The sequence below is a fragment of the Salvelinus fontinalis genome, chromosome 18 (assembly GCF_029448725.1).
Source record: "Salvelinus fontinalis isolate EN_2023a chromosome 18, ASM2944872v1, whole genome shotgun sequence".
Classification (NCBI taxonomy): domain Eukaryota; kingdom Metazoa; phylum Chordata; class Actinopteri; order Salmoniformes; family Salmonidae; genus Salvelinus; species Salvelinus fontinalis.
This window is the reverse complement of record NC_074682.1, coordinates 53,276,517-53,301,387: the sequence shown is the minus strand read 5'-3', so window position 1 is coordinate 53,301,387 and position 24,871 is coordinate 53,276,517. Positions and strand designations below refer to the sequence as shown.

Here is a 24,871-nt window from a genome sequence, read left to right as displayed (position 1 = left end):
AAATGGAGGCTCATTGTACGTACGGTCAATGTGGGAACGTCGTCATCGATACACTTGACTGATGTGGTAAACTCCTCAATGTTATCGGATGAATGCCGGAACATATTCCAGTCTGTGGTAATGAAACAATCCTGTAGCTTTGCATCCGCTTCATCAGACCACTTCCGTATTGAGCTGGTACTTCCTGTTTGAGTTTTTGCTTGTAAGCAGGAATCAGGAGGATAGAGTTATGGTCAGATTTTCCAAATGGAGGTCAAGGGGGAGCTTTGTTTACATTTCTGTGTGTGGAGTAAAGGAGACCTACAGTTTATTCGCCTCTAGTTGCACAGGTGATATGCTGGTAAAAAATGAGGTAAGACATATTTCAGTTTCCCTGCATTAAAATCACCCGCCACTAGGAGCACCGCCTCTGGATGTGCATTTTCTTGTTTGCTTATGGCCCTATACAGCTCGTTGAGTCTTAGTGCCAACGTTGGTTTGTGGTGGTAAATAAATCATATGGTCATAAGCTATTCTAACTCAGGTGAGTAGAACCTCAAGATTTCCTTAATATTAGAGATTGCGCACCACACCTCCCCCTTAACCTTACCCGAAGCTGCATATTATCCATGTCCTTATCCAGACATGACCCTGAGAAATCTAGGATATTACAGTTCTTCTGGTCCCGTTGATATGAATAGTCTCAAACGGAGCTCATCCAGTTTATTTTCTAGTGGTTTTACGTTCACCAATAGATTGGAGATTAGAGGCGATTTATTTAATCGCCGACGTAGTCTTGTCAGGGAGTCCACTCGTTTGCCTCTCTTGCGCTGTCGCTTTTGAGTCCTTGGGACCAGAATGAGCGGTACATCCACAGCTGCCAACTCGTTGATGTCACGCCCTGACCTTAGAGAGATGTTTTATTTCTCTATTTGGTTAGGTCAGGGTGTGATATGGGGTGAGCATTCTAGGTTTTGTTTTCTAGGTTTCTGTATTTCTATGTTTTGGCCGGGTATGGTTCTCAATCAGGGACAGCTGTCTATCGTTGTCTCTGATTGAGAATCATACTTAGGCAGCCTTTTTTCCCACCTAATGTGTGGGTAATTATTATTTTCCGTGTGTGTTTGTGTACACCTCGGTTGCGTCACGGTCTTTGCTGTTTACCTGTTTGTTTTGTTTCGTTAAGGTTTTCACTCCTATTAAAAGATCGAGGTTAGTCATCGCTGTTCTGATGTCCAGAAGCTGTGGCTTATATATTATGTACAAAATAAAAGTCAAAATCAGCATAAAAATCCCCACAAAATATCAGAATTGGTCAGGAGCCTGTAAAATGGCAGCTACCCACCGCAGCGCCATCTTCAACCACGAGGACCGCTTCCTCTAACATGTCACACGTGTTCTGTTTCCTTCCTGTCTTGACTGAGATACACCCTGCCGGCTCCACAGTGAGGACATCACGAATGTACGTACTGCTTCATCTAACATGTAACGTTTAACACCTTTCTGTGTTGTCACAGATACACCAGCCAGCCTCACAGTGACGGCATCACGTTAGACCACGAGGACAGTTTCTGGTGTCAGGCCCTGGAAGACTTGGAGACCTGTGGACAGTCTGAGCTGCTCAGAGAGATAGAGGTATTACTACAGTAACTGACCGGGGTCAATTAAGACAATCAAGTGCCTCTGAACCTTTAAAAATGGGAGGAGTCTGACACACACCTGACAAGGAAGATAAGAGACTGAACAAAAGTGAAGAACAGGTCCTGCATACTTAGATCCATCTCAATTCCAAAGGGGAAAAAGTTTCTCTGTGAACCAATAAGACCAAAGAGCAGAATTTGACAGTACAGGAAGTTGCAGGAATACAGTGGCACACATACTGAACATCCAGGTGTCTATTTGTTATTCCACTCCTGCTGCTGGTGTCCTGTTGTGTTGGGTCTAGCATGGTCACAGTAACATAGAGACATTCTTGGAAAGACTGCATACTAACAAACAATGTATGCTAGTTCTGTCCTTGAACTGTTCTTGTCTATTGATGTTCTGTATTATGTCATGTTTCATGTTTTGTGTGGACCCCAGGAAGAGTAGCTGCTGCTTTTGCAACAGCTAATGGGGATCCTAATAAAATGCCAAAATACCACAGGAACTACAATATTTAAGCAATAAGGCCCAAGGGGTTTGGTATATGGCCAATATTCCACGGCTAAGGGCTTTTCTTATGCGCGACGTGTAGTGCCTGGATACAGCCGTTAGCCGTGTTATATTGGCCATATACCACAAACTCCCAAGGTGCCTTATTGCTATTATAAACTGGTTACCAATGTAATTAAAGCAGTAAAAATAAATGCTTTGTCCTACCTATGGTATACGATCTGATATACCATGTCTGTCAGCCAATCAGCATTCAGGGCTCGACCACCTAGTTTATAATAAAAATTATAGCCTGGATCTGTTTCTGTACAGGATGTGAATAAAAAGACAGGTGGAGATCGACAATTTTTAGTTTATGCTCGCATTTTTGGACCCCAGCTGGAAACTGCTTTGGTCGTTAAAGTAGTGTAATGTTATTCCTGCATGTTAGTCTACAGTTCCCAGTGTAATGTTATTCTGGCATGTTAGTCTACAGTTCCCAGTGTAATGTTATTCCGGCATGTTCGTCTGCAGTTCCCAGTATAATGTTATTCCGGCATGTTAGTCTACAGTTCCCAGTGTAATGTTATTCCGGCATGTTAGTCTACAGTTCCCAGTGTAATGTTATTCCGGCATGTTAGTCTACAGTTCCCAGTGTAATGTTATTCCGGCATGTTAGTCTACAGTTCCCAGTGTAATGTTATTCCGGCATGTTAGTCTACAGTTCCCAGTGTAATGTTATTCCGGCATGTTAGTCTACAGTTCCCAGTGTAATGTTATTCCGGCATGTTAGTCTACAGTTCCCAGTGTAATGTTATTCCGGCATGTTAGTCTACAGTTCCCAGTATAATGTTATTCCGGCATGTTAGTCTACAGTTCCCAGTGTAATGTTATTCCGGGATGCTAGTCTACAGTTCCCAGTGTAATGTTATTCCGGCATGTTAGTCTACAGTTCCCAGTGTAATGTTATTCCGGCATGTTCGTCTACAGTTCCCAGTGTAATGTTATTCCGGCATGTTACTCTACAGTTCCCAGTGTAATGTTATTCTGGCATGTTAGTCTACAGTTCCCAGTGTAATGTTATTCCGGCATGTTAGTCTACAGTTTCCAGTATAATGTTATTCCGGCATGTTCGTCTACAGTTCCCAGTATAATGTTATTCCGTCATGTTAGTCTACAGTTTCCAGTATAATGTTATTCCGGAATGTTAGTCTACAGTTCCCAGTGTAATGTTATTCCGGCATGTTAGTCTACAGTTCCCAGTGTAATGTTATTCCGGCATGTTAGTCTACAGTTTCCAGTATAATGTTATTCCGGCATGTTAGTCTACAGTTCCCAGTGTAATGTTATTCCGGCATGTTAGTCTACAGTTCCCAGTGTAATGTTATTCCGGCATGTTAGTCTACAGTTCCCAGTGTAATGTTATTCCGGCATGTTAGTCTACAGTTCCCAGTGTAATGTTATTCCGGCATGTTAGTCTACAGTTCCCAGTGTAATGTTATTCCGGTATGTTAGTCTACAGTTCCCAGTATAATGTTATTCCGGCATGTTAGTCTACAGTTCCCAGTGTAATGTTATTCCGGCATGTTAGTCTACAGTTTCCAGTATAATGTTATTCCGGCATGTTAGTCTACAGTTTCCAGTATAATGTTATTCCGGCATGTTAGTCTACAGTTCCCAGTGGTCCCATACACATGATATATTTACAGACTGGGAATGCTTCCCAAATGACACCCTATTCACTATGTAGTACACTACTCTTGACCAGAGACCTATGGACCCTGGTAGTGCCCTAAATTGGCAATAAGGCGTGATTTGTGAAGCATCCTGAGGAACTTTGTGGAGTCCATTATAAATGTACTGAAACCCCTCCAGTAGCTGCCTTGCCAGGTACTGGAGTCTCTGTCTGGAGTGTTTTCTATTTTTATGTCAGTGGAAAACAGAACTTACATGACTTTATTATGTGTTATAAGACATAGGAGTAGTCAAATGTATTGCTATTTAAGGGGTCCGGGTGTCTTGGCTTTTCTACTCTACTCTCCTCTGCTCTACCTCTTCTCTGCTCTACTCTACTCTATACTCTACTGTTCTCTTTTCTACTCTACTCTCCTCTGCTCTACCTCTTCTCTGCTCTACTCTACTCTATACTCTACTGTTCTCTTTTCTACTCTCCTCTGCTCTACCTCTTCTCTGCTCTGCTCTACTCTACTTTGCTATGCTCTGCTCTATGCTCTACTATTCTCTACTCTAATATACTCTACTCTGTACTCTACTCTAATCTGTACTCTACTCTACTATGCTTGACTCCACTCTATATTCCACCCTACTATACTATACTCTACGTTGTATTCCACCCTACTATGCTCTACTCTATATTCTACCCTACTATGCTCTACACGCTCTGCTCTACTCTACTCTGTACTCTACTCTATACTATGCGATGTAGTCTACCCTACTCTACTACGCTCTACTATACTCTAATATGTTCTACTCTGTACTCTACTCTACTGTTCTCTACTCTACTCTACTATACTATGCTCTACTCTGTACTCTACTCTACTGTTCTCTACTCTACTCTACTTTGCTATGCTCTACTCTACTATATGCGCTACTCTACTCTGTATTCTACCCTACAATGCTCTACTCTACTATGTACTCTACTATGCTCTACTCTGTACTCTACTCCATGCTCTGCTATTCTCTACTCTAATCTGTACTTTACACTACTATGCTCTACTCTACTCTACGCTGTACTCTATTCTAATCTGCTCTGTACTCTACTCTACTATGATTTACTCTACTCCACTCTATGCTCTACTCTACTCTGTGCTCTACTCTACGCTGTACTCTATTCTAATCTGCTCTGTACTCTACTCTACTATGATCTACTCTACTCCACTCTATGCTCTACTCTACTCTGTGCTCTACTCTACGCTGTACTCTATTCTAATCTGCTCTGTACTCTACTCTACTATGATCTACTATACTCCACTCTATGCTCTACTCTACTCTGTGCTCTACTCTACGCTGTACTCTATTCTAATCTGCTCTGTACTCTACTCTACTATGATCTACTCTACTCCACTCTGTGCTCTACTCTACGCTGTACTCTACTATGATCTACTCTACTCTGTACTCCACTATATGCTCTACTCTGTACTCTACTATACCATACTCTACTCTGTGCTCTACTCTACTCTGTACTCTACTATACCATACTCTACTCTGTACTCTACTCTGTACTCTACTCTATGCTCTACTCTACTCTGTGCTCTACTCTACTCTGTACTCTACTCTCTACTCTACTCTGTGCTCTACTATGCCATACTCTACTCTATGCTCTACTCTACTCTGTGCTCTACTCTACTCTGTACTCTACTATACCATACTCTACTCTGTACTCTACTCTGTACTCTACTCTATGCTCTACTCTACTCTGTGCTCTACTCTACTCTGTGCTCTACTCTCTACTCTACTCTGTGCTCTACTATGCCATACTCTACTCTGTACTCTACTCTATGCTCTATTCTACTATGTGCTCTACTCTGTACTCTACTATGGTCTACTCTACTCTGTACTCTACTCTACTATGCCATACTCTACTCTGTACTCTATTATGATCTACTCTACTCTGTACTCTACTATGCCATACTCTACCCCGCCCTCCACTCTATGCTCTACTCTACTCTATGCTCTACTCTACTCTGTACTCCACTATATGCTCTACTCTGTACTCTACTCTGTACTCTACTCTGTACTCTACTATATGCTCTACTCTGTACTCTACTCTGTACTCTACTCTGTACTCCACTATATACTCTACTCTGTACTCTACTCTGTACTCTATGCTCTACTCTACTCGGTGCTCTACTCTACTCTGTGCTCTACTCTCTACTCTACTCTGTGCTCTACTCTACTCTGTACTCTACTATACCATACTCTACTCTGTACTCTACTCTATGCTCTACTCTACTCTGTGCTCTACTCTCTACTATACTCTGTGCTCTACTCTCTACTCTACTCTGTGATCTACTCTCTACTCTACTCTGTGCTCTACTATGCCATACTCTACTCTGTACTCTACTCTATGCTCTATTCTACTATGTGCTCTACTCTGTACTCTACTATGGTCTACTCTACTCTGTACTCTACTCTACTATGCCATACTCTACTCTGTACTCTATTATGATCTACTCTACTCTGTACTCTACTATGCCATACTCTACCCCGCCCCCCACTCTATGCTCTACTCTACTCTATGCCATACTCTACTCTGTACTCTACTCTATGCTCTACTCTACTCTGTACTCTACTCTATGCTCTACTACACTCGGTACTCTACTCTACTATATGCTCTACTCTACTCTGTACTCTACTCTACTCTGCTCTACTCTGTATTATACTATGTACTCTACTCTACTATGTACTCTACTCCGCTCTACTATGCTCTGTATTCTACTCTGCTCTATGCTCTACTACACTCTGTACTCTACTCTACTCTGTAATCTACTCTACTCTACTCTGTACTCTACTCTGCTCTACTGTGTACTATACTCTGTACTCTACTCTCTACTCTACTCTATGCTCTACTCTACTCTGTACGCTACTCTGCTCTACTGTGTACTATACTCTGTACTCTACTCTGTACTATACTATGCTCTACTCCACTCTGTACTCTACTCTGTACTCTACTCTACTCTACTCTATGCTCTATCCTACTCTGTGCTATACTATGTACTCTACTCTGTACTCTACTCTACTATGTACTCTACTATGAGCTACTATACTCTGTACTCTACTATGCTCTACTCTACTCTGTACTCTATTCTATGCTCTACTCTACTCTGTACTCTACTCTACTATGCTCTAATCTACTCTGTACTCTACTCTGTACCCTACTATGCTCTACTCTACTCTGTATTCCACCCTACTATGCTCTACTCTACTATGCGCTACTCTACTATGCTCTACTCTACTCTGTATTCTACCCTACTGTGCTCTACTCGATTATGTACTCTACTCTACTCTGCTCTGTACTCTTCTTTACTATGCTCTACTCTACGCTATGCTTTACGCTGCGCTCTACTCTACTCTGTACTGTACTGTGCTCTACTCTGCTATGCTCTACTCTACTCTATATTCTACCTTACTATGCTCTACTCTACTATGCTCTACCCTATGCTCTACTATACTCTACGATGTACTCTACTCTACTTTGCTATGCTCTACTCTGTACTCTACTCTACTCTATGCTCTACTCTACTCTGTAGTCTACTCTCTAATCTACCCCACTTTTCTATGCTCTACTCTACTCTCTACTATAATATGCTCTACTCTACTATGCTCTACTCTCCTCTACTATGTACTCTACTCTCTACTCTACTCTGTCTTCTACTCTACTCTGTACTCTACTTTCTACTCTTCTCTATTCTACTCTGTACTATACTCTGTCTTCTACTCTACTCTGTACTCTACTTTCTACTCTTCTCTATTCTACTCTGTACTATACTCTGTCTTCTACTCTACTCTGTACTCTACTTTCTACTCTTCTCTATTCTACTCTGTACTATACTCTGTCTTCTACTCTACTCTGTACTCTACTTTCTACTATTCTCTATTCTACTCTGTACTCTACTCTACTCTACTTTGTACTCTACTCTGCACTATACTCTGTACTCTACTCTACTCTGCTTTACTCTACTCTACTCTACTATGTACTCTAATCTACGCTCTACTCTACTACGTACTCTACTCTATTTTACTATGTACTCTACTCTACTATGTTCTACTCTGTACTCTACTCTACTTTGTACTCTACTCTACTTTGTACTATACTATGTACTCTACTCTGCTATGCTTTACTCTACTCTACTCTGTGCTCTACTCTGCTATGTTCTACTCTGTACTCTACTCTACTTTGTACTGTTCTATGTACTCTACTCTACTCTACTCTGCTATGCTTTACTCTACTCTACTCTGTGCTCTACTCTGCTATGCTCTACTCTGTACTCTACTCTACTATGTACTCTACTCTACTATGCTCTACTCTGTACTCTACTCTACTTTCTTTCTATAGGCATCCATCATGACGGGCAGTGCCATCAGTATTGGGGTGGATGGTAACAGGTCCCATGCCGTCTCCCACCCTGGGGACCCCGTCAGCCAGCCCCGCGTCAGCCCTCTACGGAGGAACTCCCTCCTGCACCACGATGCCAAGACCCACCTGCACCAGGAGGTCCACCTCCACCAGGAGGCCCATCTGCCCCCGGAGGCCCAGCTCCTGCACCACGAGGCCAGAACTCAGCTGCATCATGAGGCCAAGGCCAAGAACACACTCCGGGTGTCTGAGAAGACTTGGGAGTCCCGCAGAATCAAGGAGGAGATGCAGGAGATCCTGTCCCCGACCCCTCTTGAGCTACACAAGGTGACTAATGTACCCACCATGCAGGGCTCTCCAACCCTGTTCCTGGAGAACTGCCATCCCGTAGGATTTCACTCCAACCCTGTTTCTGGAGAGCTGCCGTCTCGTAGGATTTCACTCCAACCCTGTTTCTGGAGAGCTGCCGTCTCGTAGGATTTCAGTTCAACCCTGTTCCTGGAGAGCTGCCGTCTCGTAGGATTTCACTCCAACCCTGTTTCTGGAGAGCTGCCGTCTCATAGGATTTCACTCCAACCCTGTTCCTGGAGAACTACCGTCTCGTAGGATTTCACTCCAACCCTGTTCCTGGAGAACTACCGTCTCGTAGGATTTCACTCCAACCCTGTTCCTGGAGAGCTGCCGTCTCGTAGGATTTCACTCCAACCCTGTTCCTGGAGAGCTGCCGTCTCGTAGGATTTCACTCCAACACTGTTCCTGGAGAGCTACCGTCTCGTAGGATTTCACTCCAACCCTGTTCCTGGAGAGCTGCCGTCCTGTAGGATTTCACTCCAACCCTAATCAAGTGCACTTGATTCTTATAATTAGCTGGTTGATTATCTGAATCGACTGGCATTGGAGTGTACACCTACAAGAGGGCAGGACTCTAGGAACAGGGTTGGAGATGAAAACCTACAGGAGGGTAGCGATCCAGGAACAGGGTTGGCGTTAAAACCTACAGGAGGGTAGCGATCCAGGAACAGGGTTGGCGTTAAAACCTACAGGAGGGTAGCGATCCAGGAACAGCGTTGGAGTTAAAACCTACAGGAGGGTAGCGATCCAGGAACAGGGTTGGAGTTAAAACCTACAGGAGGGTAGCGATCCAGGAACAGGGTTGGCGTTAAAACCTACAGGAGGGTAGCGATCCAGGAACAGGGTTGGCGTTAAAACCTACAGGAGGGTAGCGATCCAGGAACAGGGTTGGAGTTAAAACCTACAGGAGGGTAGCGATCCAGGAACAGGGTTGGAGTTAAAACCTACAAGAGGGTTGCGATCCAGGAACAGGGTTGGAGATAAAACCTACAAGAGGGTAGCGATCCAGGAACAGGGTTGGAGTTAAAACCTACAGGAGGGTAGGGATCCGGGAACAGGGTTGGAGTTAAAACCTACAGGAGGGTAGCGATCCAGGAACAGGGTTGGAGTTAAAACCTACAAGAGGGTAGCGATCCAGGAACAGGGTTGGAGTTAAAACCTACAGGAGGGTAGCGATCCAGGAACAGGGTTGGCGTTAAAACCTACAGGAGGGTAGCGATCCAGGAACAGGGTTGGCGTTAAAACCTACAGGAGGGTAGCGATCCAGGAACAGGGTTGGAGTTAAAACCTACAGGAGGGTAGCGATCCAGGAACAGGGTTGGAGTTAAAACCTACAGCAGGGTAGCGATCCGGGAACAGGGTTGGAGTTAAAACCTAGAGGAGGGTAGCGATCCAGGAACAGGGTTGGAGTTAAAACCTACAAGAGGGTTGCGATCCAGGAACAGGGTTGGAGATAAAACCTACAAGAGGGTAGCGATCCAGGAACAGGGTTGGAGTTAAAACCTACAGGAGGGTAGCGATCCGGGAACAGGGTTGGAGATAAAACCTAGAGGAGGGTAGCGATCCAGGAACAGGGTTAAAGAGCTCTGCACCCCGGGAACCTAACTGACTTGACGTTTATGACTTGACTCCACCATATGCTGTTGTTCCTTCCTGTTGGGGTCTAGACAGTGTACAGTAACAGACCACAGTAATCAATAATATATCAATACATACATGATTGACTAACAACACTGTAATGTATTGATTGGCTTGTGCACCCTGCTCTTCACTGTCACACCAACCTGTTTGCTGTAGTTGGGTTTTCTCAATAGCACTGGTCTTGCCAATAGCGGCTCTTTCTGAGGAAGGTTTTACTTGCGAAGATCGTGATGCTGAATACACTTATTGTACAGTACTGCAAGTCACAGAATAAGAGTGCCTGCTAAATGCAGGCTTCCCTGCCTTCAGAGGTAAAGGTAAAGCCATAGCAACCACCCAACTCTGTCATTGGCTTTAGTTAGCATTTTAAGTGTATGTTCAACCATCCCAAGGCCCCATTATGTCACAAAGCTGTGCAGCCATGTGTGAAGATGCAGCATATATGAGCAGTACTAACCGTGTTAAAGGAGTTATGTGTCCAGCTATGTCCAGCTATGTCCAGCTATATCCAGCAAAATCCAGCTATATCCAGCAATATCCAGCTATGTCCAGCAATATCCAGCAATATCCAGCTATATCCAGCTATATCCAGCTGTGTCCAGCTATATCCAGCTATATCCAGCTATATCCAGCTATATCCAGCTATGTCCAGCTATGTCCAGCTATATCCAGCTATATCCAGTTATGTCCAGCTATGTCCAGCTATGTTCATCTCTATCCAGCAATATCCAGCTATGTCCAGCTATATCCAGCTATATCCAACTGTGTCCAGCTATATACAGCTATATCCAGCTATATCCAGCTATATCCAACTATATTCAGCTATATACAGCTGTGTCCAGCTATGTCCAGCTATATCCAGCTATATCCAGCTGTGTCCAGCTATGTCCAGCTATATCCAGCTATATCCAACTGTGTTCAGCTATATCCAGCTATATACAGCTGTGTCCAGCTATGTCCAGCTATATCCAGCTATATCCAACTATATCCAGCTATATCCAGCTGTGTTCAGCTATATCCAGCTGTGTTCAGCTATATCCAGCTGTGTCCAGCTATGTCCAGCTATATCCAGCAATATCCAGCTATATCCAACTATATTCAGCTATATCCAACTGTGTCCAGCTATATCCAACTATATCCAGCTATATCCAGCTATATCCAGCTATGTCCAGCTATGTTCAGCTATATCCAGCTATATCCAACTATGTCCAGCTATATCCAGCTATGTCCAGCTATGTTCAGCTATGTTCAGCTATATCCAACTATATCCAGCTATGTCCAGCTATATCCAGCTATATCCAACTATATCCAGCTATATCCAACTATGTCCAGCTATATCCAGCTATGTCCAGCTATGTTCAGCTATGTTCAGCTATATCCAACTATATCCAGCTATGTCCAGCTATATCCAGCTATATCCAACTATATCCAGCTATATCCAACTATATCCAGCTATGTCCAGCTATGTTCAGCTATATCCAGCTATATCCAACTATGTCCAGCTATATCCAGCTATATCCAGCTATGTCCAGCTATGTCCAGCTATGTCCAGCTATATCCAGCTATATCCAGCTATATCCAGCTGTGTTCAGCTATATCCAGCTGTGTTCAGCTATGTCCAGCTATATCCAGCTATATCCAGCTATATCCAGCTATATCCAGCTATGTCCAGCTATGTCCAGCTATGTCCAGCTATATCCAGCTATGTCCAGTTATATCCAGCTATATCCAGCTATGTCCAGCTATGTCCAGCTATATCCAGCTATGTCCAGTTATGTCCAGTTATATCCAGTTATGCCCAGCTGTGTCCAGTTATGTCCAGTTATATCCAGCTATGTCCAGCTATATCCAGTTATGCCCAGCTGTGTCCAGTTATATCCAGCTATGTCCAGCTATATCCAGTTATATCCAGCTGTGTCCAGCTATGTCCAGCTATATCCAGTTATAACCAGCTGTGTCCAGTTATGTCCAGTTATATCCAGTTATATCCAGCTATATCCAGCTGTGTCCAGTTATGTGTGTGTTGAAGCTACTGTATGTGTTTGAAGCACTAAACTATCGGGTTGTATTCCCCAGGTGACTGTGATGAAGGATCCAGAGAGCGATGACTTCGGCTTCAGCGTATCTGACGGGTTCCTAGAGAAAGGTGTTTATGTCAACATGATCCGTCCCGAGGGCCCAGCAGACCGCGCAGGCCTGAAACCATATGACAGGATCCTACAGGTGCCTACTGCGTCTGTAACTACCCATCAGCCTGTAACTACCAATCAGCCTGTACCTACCCATCAGCCTGTACCTACCCATCAGCCTTTACCTACCCACCATAGTGTACAGTAGACAGACAGACAGACAGACAGACAGACAGACAGACAGACAGATAAAAGCGTCTGCTAAATGGCATATATATATTATTACACACAGATACAGACACAGATACAGACACAGATACAGACACAGATACAGACACAGATACACAGACACACACACAGCATGGCACTAGCAGTGTTAGTATCTAATAATCATGTGTCTGTTTTATTTCACTGGGATTTTCTTCAGCTAGCCTGGTGAGTAACACCCACCCACCCACCCACCCTCTCTCTCTCTCGCTTTATTTCTCTCTCTCTCAATTCAATTAAATTCAAGGGGCTTTATTGGGATGGGAAACATATGTTAACATTGCCAAAGCAAGAGAATATACAAAAGTGAAATAAACAATAAAAATGAACAGAACAGTAAACATTACACTCACAGAAGTTCTCTCCCCCCCCTGACTCCCTATCCACCCCTCTCTCCCCCCCCCCCCCCCCCCCACCCCCCCTGCCTCCCTCTTCCCTTGCCAGCTGTACATAAGCTGGCTCTCAATACAGACCGCTTGCAAGTTAATAAATGATCAGCGTATTAACAGAGAAAACATGGAGGGACAGGTTGGGTTGTGACCACTGGGAGATGGCAATAGCAACCCCACTGGTGGGAATACAGTACAATTATTATTATATCTTCCCTTTCATACCCATGAGACAGAAGAAAAGAAAATAGGAAGACATTTTTAGACCAGAAGAAGTACAGTATCTATTTCAACCTTTCATACCCATGAGACAGAAGAAAAATGGAAGTACATTTTAAGACCAGAATAGGACAATGGGAATGTTTCTGACTAAGCCAAAGCCACAGTTTAATAAAGTCCACTTATTAGAGGTAAATAAAGAAACCAAGAACTACTTACTATAAAAACTCACATTCAACATGTACGGACTCGGCCAAGATAAAAAAAAAAGTTCAATATGCCAGTTGCTCCTAATTCCAGCTCTCAGTTATCTAGCTGTCTTCTAAGCCTGATTCTCACTATACGGCCAACCCAAGCTGTACTGTGCTTGCTCTGATATTTTCCTTTCACATTGTCCTTCCAGCCTGGTTGTCCAGCTGCCATGGTGGATGTGTAACCAGGCCAGAGCAGTACAGCACGGCTTGGCTCAGTTTGGTTCGGTTTGGGCCCATATGGTGTGAACCAGAATAAAAACAGTGCACACTGATCTGGTTATAAAGCAGGATTTAACAGTGCTGTTGCTATGTTGCTATTGACTACGGTGTTTGTGGAGTTTATTCCTAGAAATCAGTCCTTGGTTACAGAGTTTTATGGTTTAGAATGGGATCTGTCTGTGCGTAATCTACAGTAATAGAAGAGGTGTCCATATTGTGGATGGAATCGGACAACCTTTTAAAATTGGGATTGCGTATGTCTATTTGACACCCTCCCTCTTGTAGTGAGGATTGTGCAACACATATAATAAACAACTGCTTCAACATACACATAGGTCTGAATCCTAACACAAATCATCCCACTGAAATCATTGACTGATTAAGGCAATATTCAGAGTTGCACGTGTATATCTATAAGTCAGAATGCCACCCACATTTGTGACAAATTCCACACTGTCCAAACTCCAGAATTCTAGCGAATAATAAATTAATCTGCATGTCTTCCCATTATTTGGGACATGTGACCGTGTCATTGTAAATGTCAACAGTTCTGTAAGTCACTTTGTCTGCTAAAGTCTGCAAAATGACTCTATTTTAGGGGTTGGTGAACCACATGCGTACCAGGGACTTTGACTTTTGACTGAATCTATAGTCTTGACTCCCAAGTTTCATGATTCAATACTTGCCATACCATCCACCGTTTTTAGGATATTGTGCTGTAATCAACTATGTACTGAATATGAGTCTAATGAATTACTGAATAAGGGTCAAATGAATTACTGAATAGGATGCTAATGAATTACTGAATAAGAGTCTAATGAATTACTGAATAGGATGCTATTGAATTACTGAATAAGAGTCTAATGAATTACTGAATAAGAGTCTAATGAATTACTGAATAGGATGCTAATGAATTACTGAATAAGAGTCTAATGAATTACTGAATAAGAGTCTAATGAATTACTGAATAGGATGCTAATGAATTACTGAATAAGAGTCTAATGAATTACTGAATAGGAGGCTAATTAATTACTGAATATGAGGCTAATGAATTACTGAATAAGAGTCTAATGAATTACTGAATATGAGTCTAATGAATTACTGAATATGAGTCTAATGAATTACTGAATATGATTCTAATGAATTACTGAATATGAGTCTAATGAATTACTGAATAGGAGGCTAATGAATTACTGAATATGATTCTAATGAATTACTGAATATGAGTCTAATGAATTACTGAATAGGAGGCTAATGAATTACTGAATATGATTCTAATGAATTACTGAATATGAGTCTAATGAATTACTGATTATGAGTCTAATGAATTACTGAATATGATTCTAATGAATTACTGAATATGAGTCTAATGAATTACTGAATAGGATGCTAATGAATTACTGAATAAGAGTCTAATGAATTACTGAATATGAGTCTAATGAATTACTGAATATGATTCTAATGAATTACTGAATATAAGTCTAATGCATTACTGAATATGAGTCTAATGAATTACTGAATATGATTCTAATGAATTACTGAATATGAGTCTAATGAATTACCGAATAGGATGCTAATGAATTACTGAATATGAGTCTAATGAATTACTGAATAGGAGGCTAATGAATTACTGAATATGAGTCTAATGAATTGCTGAATAGGATGCTAATGAATTACTGAATATGAGTCTAATGAATTACTGAATAGTATGCTAATTAATTACTGAATAAGAGTCTAATGAATTACTGAATAGGATGCTAATGAATTACTGAATATGAGTCTAATGAATTACTGAATAGGATGCTAATGAATTACTGAATATGAGTCTAATGAATTACTGAATAGGATGCTAATGAATTACTGAATATGAGTCTTGTAATGGCTGTTCTCCTCCTCTTCGGACGAAGAGGAGGAGCAGAGATCAGACCAACATGCAGCGGGTTTAGAAAGCATAATGAATTTATTAAACGACGAAGACGAACACGAAACAACACTTGGAATAATTACAAAATAACAAAACGAACGAAGACAGACCTGAACTAGAGAACTTAGAAATAACACGAAGAACGTACGAACAGGTATAGACTACAAACCAAAACGCTACAGTCCCGTTGTGGTACAAACATACATACAGACACGGAAGATAACCACCTGCAAACAAACAGTGTGAACACCCTACCTTTATATGGTTCCCAATCAGAGGAAACGACAAACACCTGTCTCTGATTGAGAACCATATAAGGCTAATTACCAATGGCCTAAACATAGAAACACAAAACATAGAATGCCCACCCCAACTCACGCCCTGACCAACTAAACACATACAAAAATAACAGACAACAGGTCAGGAACGTGACAGAACCCCCCCCTCAAGGTGCGAACTCCGGGCGCACCCCTAAAACTCAAGGGGAGGGTCTGGGTGGGCATCTGTCCGCGGTGGCGGCTCCGGCGCAGGACGAGGACACCACTCCACCATTGTCTTTGTCCCCCTCCTTAGCGTCCTCCGAGTGGCGATCCTCGCCCCCAACCCTGGTCTAGGAACCTTCACACCGGTCCCCCCTAGATAGCTCAGGACAGAGAGGTAGCTCAGGACAGAGAGATAGCTCAGGACAGAGAGATAGCTCAGGACAGAGAGATAGCTCAGGACAGAGGGGCAGCTCCGGGCTGGGTGGCAGCTCCGGGCTGGGTGGCAGCTCCGGGCTGGGTGGCAGCTCCGGACTAGGTGGCAGCTCCGGACTGAGTGGCAGCTCCGGACTGAGTGGCAGCTCATGACTGTAGGGCAGCTCATGACTGTAGGGCAGCTCATGACTGGAAGACAGCTCATGACTGGAAGACAGCTCATGACTGGAGGGCAGCTCATGACTGGAGGGCAGCTCATGACTGGAGGGCAGCTCATGACTGGAGGGCAGCTCATGACTGGAGGGCAGCTCATGACTGGAGGGCAGCTCATGACTGGAGGCAGCTCATGACTGGAGGGCAGCTCATGACTGTAAGGCAGCTCAAGACTGGAAGGCGACTCTGGCGGATCCTGGCTGGCGGGCTCTGGCGGATCCTGGCTGGCGGGCTCTGGCGGATCCTGGCTGGCGGGCTCTGGCGGATCCTGGCTAGCGGGCTCTGGCGGATTCTGGCTGGCGGGCTCTGGCGGATTCTGGCTGGCGGGCTCTGGCGGACCCTGGCTGGCGGGCTCTGGCGGATCCTGGCTGGCGGGCTCTGGTGGCTCCTGGCTAGCGGGCTCTGGCGGATCCTGGCTGGCGGGCTCTGGCGGATCCTGGCTGGCGGGCTCTGGCGGATCCTGGCTGGCGGGCTCTGGCGGATCCTGGCTGCCGCGCTCTGGCGGATCCTGGCTGGCGGGCTCTGACGAATCCTGGTTGGCTGGCTCTGGCGGATCCTGGCTGGCGGGCTCTGGCGGATCCTGGCCGGCGGGCTCTGGTGGATCCTGGCTGGCGGGCTCTTGCTGCTCATGGCTGGCTGACGGATCTTGCTGCTCATGGCTGGCTGACGGATATGGCTGCTCATGGCTGGCTGACGGATCTGGCTGCTCATGGCTGGCTGACGGATCTGGCTGCTCATGGCTGGCTGACGGATCTGGCTGCTCATGGCTGGCTGACGGATTTGGCTGCTCATGGCTGGCTGACGGATCTGGCTGCTCATGGCTGGCTGACGGATATGGCTGCTCATGGCTGGCTGACTGATCTGGCTGCTCATGGCTGACGGAAAGCTCTGGCTGATCCTGTCTGGCGGAAGGCTCTGGCTGATCCTGTCTGGCGGAAGACTCTGGCTGATCCTGTCTGGCGGAAGGCTCTGGCTGATCCTGTCTGGCGGAAGGCTCTGGCTGATCCTGTCTGGCGGAAGGCTCTGGCTGATCCTTTCTGGCGGAAGGCTTTGGCGGCTCCTGTCTGGCGGAAGGCTCTAGCGGCTCCTGTCTGGCGGAAGGCTCTAGCGGCTCCTGTCTGGCGGACGGCTCTGAAGGCTCATGGCAGACGGGCGGCTTTGCAGTCTCAGTACAGACGGGCGGCTTTGAAGGCTCAGTACAGACGAACAGGTCAGGCGGCGTTGGGCAGACGGGCAGTTCAGGCAATGTTGGGCCGACGGGCAGTTCAGGCATCGTTGGGCAGACGGGCAGTTCAAGCGCCGTTGGAGAGACGGGCAGTTCGGGCAACGTTGGGCAGACGGGCAGTTCAAGCGCCGTTGGAGAGACGGGCAGTTCAGGCGCCGTTGGGCAGACGGGCAGTTCAGGCGCCGTTGGGCAGACGGGCAGTTCAGGCGCCGTTGGGCAGACGGGCAGTTCAGGCGCCGTTGGGCAGACGGGCAGTTCAGGCGCCGTTGGGCAGACGGGCAGTTCAGGCGCCGTTGGGCAGACGGGCAGTACAGGCGCCGTTGGGCAGACGGGCAGTTCAGGCGCCGTTGGGCAGACGGGCAGTTCAGGCGCCGTTGGGCAGACGGGCAGTTCAGGCGCCGTTGGGCAGACGGCAGACTCTGGCCGGCTGAGACACACTGTAGGCCTGGTGCGTGGTGCCGGAACTGGAGGCACCGGGCTAAGGACACGCACCTTCAGGCTAGTGCGGGGAACAACAACAGGGCACACTGGACTCTCAAGGCGTACTATAGGCCTGGTGCCTGATACCGGCACTGGTGGTACCGGGCTGAGGGCACGCACATCATGGCGAGTACGGGGAGAAGGAACAGCGCGTACAGGGCTCTGGAGACGCACATGAGGCTTGGTGCGTGGTGCCAGCACTGGTGGTACTAGGCTGGAGACACGCACCCCAAGGAGAGTGCATGGAGGAGAACCAGGGCTCTGAAGACGCACAGGAGGCTTGGTGCGTGGTGTAGGCACTGTCTTAACCAGACGGCTAGCACGCACCTCAGGACGAGTATGGAGAGCTGTTCCCAGTGACATTAACTCACCAATACGTTCATTCGGACGGATGCCGTGCCTCATGCACCAAACCAGTACATCCCTCATATCTTTCTCCTTCAATTTCTCCATTAACTCCTTTACTGTCTCTGCGTTACTCACCTCCAAATCCGCCCTCACCGGCTCCTTATGTAAAGCAGGAGGAGTTGGCTCAAGTCCCCTGACTGACCCAACTATTTACCCCGAGCGCCCCCCCCCCCCCCCCCCCAAGAAATTTTTGGGTTTGACTTGCGGGCTTCCAGCCTTGTTTCCGTGCTGCCTCCTCATATCGCCGCCTCTCCGCTTTCGCTGCCTCCAGCTCCGCTTTGGGGCGGCGACACTCCTCTGGTTCTGCCCAGGGTCCTTCTCCGTCTAGGATTTCCTCCCATGTCCATTCCTCCTTGTACACCTGCTGCTGTCCGTTAACCCGCTGCTTGATCCTTCGGTGGTGGGTGGTTCTGTAACGGCTGTTCTCCTCCTCTTCGTCCGAAGAGGAGGAGCAGAGATCAGACCAACATGCAGCGTGTTTAGAAAACATAATGAATTTATTAAACGACGAAGACGAACACGAAACAACACTTGGAATAATTACAAAATAACAAAACGAACGAAGACAGACCTGAACTAGAGAACTTATAACACGAAGAACGTACGAACAGGTATAGACTACAAACCAAAACGCTACAGTCCCGTGTGGTACAAACATACATACAGACACGGAAGACAACCACCCACAAACAAACAGTGTGAACACCCTACCTTTATATGGTTCCCAATCAGAGGAAACGACAAACACCTGTCTCTGATTGAGAACCATATAAGGCTAATTACCAATGGCCTAAACATAGAAACACAAAACATAGAATGCCCACCCCAACTCACGCCCTGACCAACTAAACACATACAAAAATAACAGACAACAGGTCAGGAACATGACAAGTCTACTGAATTACTGAATAGGAGGCTAATTAATTACTGAATAGGAGGCTAATTAATTACTGAATATGAGGCTAATTAATTACTGAATATGAGTCTAATGAATTACCCGAATATGAGTCTAATGATTTACCCGAATATGAGTCTAATAAATATCCACTCCCCCTGGTGCTGTAGGTGAACCATGTGCGTACCAGAGACTTTGACTGCTGCTTGGCTGTGCCCCTGATCACTGAGGCTGGGGACAAGCTGGAGCTGGTGATCAGCAGGAACCCTCTGGCCCAGCAACTGCACCAAGACTGTCTGGACCAGGACCAAGGCCTTCTCATCTCTGCACTGCAGTCCAACAGTAGGGAACAAAACCACTATACCACCACTACAACCCGAGCCATGGACCTGTGATTACAGACACGCAATACAGACACACAGAACCACAGACTATGACTAAGGACTACTGACTTCTGCACTGCAGTCCAACAGCTGAGACCACCAATTACAACCCGAGCCATGGGCCTGTGATTACAGACACGCAGTACAGACTAACTACAGACCTGTAACTACAGACCTCTAACCACAGACATGTAACTACAGACCGGTAACTACAGACCTATAACTGCAGACCTGTAACTATAGACCTGTAACTACAGACCTGTAACTACAGACCTGTAACTACACACCTGTAACCACAGACCTGTAACCACAGACATGTAACTACAGACCTGTAACTACAGACCTCTAACCACAGACATGTAACTACAGACCGGTAACTACAGACCTGTAACCACAGACCTGTAACCACAGACATGTAACTACAGACCTGTAACTACAGGCCTGTAACCACAGACCGGTAACTACAGACATGGAACTACAGAAATGTAACCAAAGACATGTAACTACAGACATGTAACTACAGACATGTAACTACAGACATGCAACCACAGACATGCAACCACAGACATGTAACTACAGACCTGTAACCCCAGACCTGTAACCACAGACCTGTAACCAAAGACCTGTGACTACAGACATGTAACCATAGACATGTAACCACAGACCTGTGACCACAGACCTGTAACTATAGACCTGTAACCACAGACCTGTAACCACAGACCTGTAACCACAGACCTGTAACTATAGACCTGTAACCCCAGACCTGTAACCACAGACCTGTAACTAAGGACCTGTAACCACAGACCTGTAACCACAGACCTGTAACCACAGACCTGTAACTATAGACCTGTAACCACAGACCTGTAACCACAGACCTGTAACCACAGACCTGTAACTAAGGACCTGTAACCACAGACCTGTAACTACAGACCTGTAACTAAGGACCTGTAACCACAGACCTGTAACTAAGGACCTGTAACCACATACCTGTAACTAAGGACCTGTAACCACAGACCTGTAACTAAGGACCTGTAACCACAGACCTGTAACTAAGGACCTGTAACCACAGACCTGTAACCAAGGACCTGTAACCACAGACCTGTAACTAGAGACACACAGAGACTGAACCACAGACCAGCATCACAGACCTGTGACACTACTATACAGATAAAAATTAAAGGTGCACATACAAAGTTGACGTGTTTACTACGTACATCGCTGGACCTGTGACCAGGTGTTCAACTGACACGGAACCACAGACACTACCCGTGGTGGCTGGACTTGTACCAACAGCTACACCGTACAGACTCACAGAACTCTGTCTTCAGCCCTATCAAAAACAGTAAAAAAAAAATGTGAAGATGTTTTTACAGATTCCTTTTTACCCCAAGTCTCGTGTTTCCTGTGTTGTCATTATGTCAACCCCTTATATATATATAAAAAAATGAAGTAACAGTTGACCTGTGACCTATTCTGAGACTGCTTTTTTTTTGTTTGAATCTTCAAAAAGAGGAAGCTTATGAACATACACACACACACACACACACACACACACACACACACACACACACACACACACACACACACACACACACACACACACACACACACACACACACACACACACACACACACACACACACACACACACACACTGTTGACAAATGGTGAAGGAGGACAATGCAAGCCTGCTGCTATAGGGGGGCTGATGGGGATAATAAAACTAAAGTGTTTGGTCCTTCAGCAAAGACTTTTATATGGACATATTGTGGTCAGTCAGTGGTCGGATGAGTATTTACACTGCAATCCTTTTTTATTTGTGTGTATTGATTGATGCGCTTTCATATTTCAACGTTTTGGCCAATCGGATTTACGGATGCCCTCAAGCAACAATCTGAGACATAATAGTATTCCAATGAGTTGTCTTTGTTTATCCTGCTGATGTATTCTTTAGTTTGTCCTCCTTTCTGTCCACTCCCTCTGTTCATCTACCCCTCTATCCCTCTATGCCTCTGTTCATCTACCCCTCTATCCATCTACCCCTCTATCCCTCTATCCATCTACCCCTCTATGCCTCTGTTCATCTATCCCTCTGTTCATCTACCCCTCTACCCCTCTATCCCTCTGTTCATCTACCCCTCTACCCCTCTGTTCATCTACCCCTCTACCCCTCTATCCCTCTGTTCATCTACCCCTCTATCCCTCTGTTCATCTACCCCTCTATCCCGCTACCCCTCTACCCCTCTGTTCATCTACCCCTCTATCCCACTGTTCATCTACCCCTCTACCACTCTGTTCATCTACCCCTCTATCCCTCTGTTCATCTACCCCTCTATCCCTCTGTTCATCTACCCCTCTACCCCTCTATCCCTCTGTTCATCTACCCCTCTATCCCTCTATGCCTCTGTTCATCTATCCCTCTGTTCATCTACCCCTCTATCCCTCTACCCCTCTACCCCTCTATCCCTCTACCCCTCTACCCCTCTATCCCTCTGTTCATCTACCCCTCTATCCGTCTATCCCTCTACCCCTCTACCCCTCTACCCCTCTACCCCTCTGTTCATCTACCCCTCTATCCCTCTGTTCATCTACCCCTCTATCCCTCTGTTCATCTACCCCTCTATCCCTCTGTTCATCTATCCCTCTATCCCTCTATCCCTCTGTTCATCTATCCCTCTATCCATCTACCCCTGTATCCATCTATCCCTCTATCCCTCTGTTCATCTAACCCTCTACCCCTCTATCCATCTACCCCTCTATCCCTCTGTTCATCTACCCCTCTACCCCTCTATCCATCTACCCCTCTATCCCTCTGTTCATCTACCCCTCTATCCCTCTATCCCTCTATCCCTCTGTTCATCTACCCCTCTGTTCATCTACCCCTCTACCACTCTGTTCATCTACCCCTCTATCCCTCTGTTCATCTACCCCTCGATCCCTCTATCCATCTACCCCTCTATCCCTCTACCCCTCTATCCATCTACCCCTCTATCCCTCTGTTCATCTACCCCTCTACCCCTCTGTTCATCTACCCCTCTGTTCATCTACCCCTCTACCCCTCTGTTCATCTATCCCTCTATCCCTCTATCCATCTACCCCTCTATCCCTCTGTTCATCTACCCCTCTACCCCTCTGTTCATCTACCCCTCTGTTCATCTACCCCTCTATCCCTCTGTTCATCTATCCCTCTATCCCTCTGTTCATCTACCCCTCTATCCCTCTGTTCATCTACCCCTCTATCCCTCTGTTCATCTATCCCTCTATCCCTCTATCCCTCTGTTCATCTATCCCTCTATCCCTCTACCCCTGTATCCATCTATCCCTCTATCCCTCTGTTCATCTACCCCTCTACCCCTCTATCCATCTACCCCTCTATCCCTCTGTTCATCTACCCCTCTGTTCATCTACCCCTCTACCACTCTGTTCATCTACCCCTCTATCCCTCTGTTCATCTACCCCTCTATCCCTCTATCCATCTACCCCTCTATCCCTCTACCCCTCTACCCCTCTATCCATCTACCCCTCTACCCCTCTATCCATCTACCCCTCTACCCCTCTGTTCATCTACCCCTCTATCCCTCTGTTCATCTACCCCTCTATCCCTCTATCCATCTACCCCTCTATCCCTCTACCCCTCTATCCATCTACCCCTCTATCCCTCTGTTCATCTACCCCTCTACCCCTCTGTTCATCTACCCCTCTATCCCTCTATCCATCTACCCCTCTATCCCTCTACCCCTCTACCCCTCTATCCCTCTATCCATCTACCCCTCTACCCCTCTGTTCATCTACCCCTCTATCCCTCTACCCCTCTATCCATCTACCCCTCTATCCCTCTACCCCTCTATCCATCTACCCCTCTATCCCTCTATCCATCTACCCCTCTACCCCTCTGTTCATCTACCCCTCTATCCCTCTACCCCTCTATCCATCTACCCCTCTATCCCTCTGTTCATCTATCCCTCTATCCCTCTGTTCATCTATCCCTCTATCCCTCTACCCCTGTATCCATCTATCCCTCTATCCCTCTGTTCATCTACCCCTCTACCCCTCTATCCATCTACCCCTCTATCCCTCTGTTCATCTACCCCTCTGTTCATCTACCCCTCTACCACTCTGTTCATCTACCCCTCTATCCCTCTGTTCATCTACCCCTCTATCCCTCTATCCATCTACCCCTCTATCCCTCTACCCCTCTACCCCTCTATCCATCTACCCCTCTACCCCTCTATCCATCTACCCCTCTACCCCTCTGTTCATCTACCCCTCTATCCCTCTGTTCATCTACCCCTCTATCCCTCTATCCATCTACCCCTCTATCCCTCTACCCCTCTATCCATCTACCCCTCTATCCCTCTGTTCATCTACCCCTCTACCCCTCTGTTCATCTACCCCTCTATCCCTCTATCCATCTACCCCTCTATCCCTCTACCCCTCTACCCCTCTATCCCTCTATCCATCTACCCCTCTACCCCTCTGTTCATCTACCCCTCTATCCCTCTACCCCTCTATCCATCTACCCCTCTATCCCTCTACCCCTCTACCCCTCTGTTCATCTACCCCTCTATCCCTCTACCCCTCTATCCATCTACCCCTCTATCCCTCTACCCCTCTATCCATCTACCCCTCTACCCCTCTATCCATCTACCCCTCTATCCCTCTATCCCTCTGTTCATCTACCCCTCTATCCCTCTGTTCATCTACCCCTCTATCCCTCTATCCATCTACCTCTCTATCCCTCTACCCCTCTACCCCTCTATCCATCTACCCCTCTACCCCTCTGTTCATCTACCCCTCTATCCCTCTATCCATCTACCCCTCTATCCCTCTACCCCTCTACCCCTCTATCCATCTACCCCTCTATCCCTCTACCCCTCTATCCATCTACCCCTCTACCCCTCTATCCCTCTATCCATCTACCCCTCTACCCCTCTGTTCATCTACCCCTCTATCCCTCTACCCCTCTATCC

The 24,871-nt window shown here is 46.1% G+C and overlaps 1 protein-coding gene across 1 annotated transcript in view; it reads left to right on the top strand.

Moving 5' to 3' along the window:
- The window catches only part of grip2b (glutamate receptor interacting protein 2b), a gene marked incomplete at its 5' end in the record, with an annotated part of 71,129 nt that extends 49,770 nt beyond the window's left edge, over positions 1-21,359 (top strand). Inside the window, 4 exons of the mRNA XM_055869846.1 lie at positions 1,497-1,614; positions 8,189-8,536; positions 12,278-12,424; positions 19,689-21,359. Of these exons, the coding sequence (XP_055725821.1) occupies positions 1,497-1,614; positions 8,189-8,536; positions 12,278-12,424; positions 19,689-19,913 (838 nt within the window). The remainder of the gene's footprint in view (positions 1-1,496; positions 1,615-8,188; positions 8,537-12,277; positions 12,425-19,688) is intronic.
- Between the last annotated feature and the right edge of the window lie 3,512 nt (positions 21,360-24,871).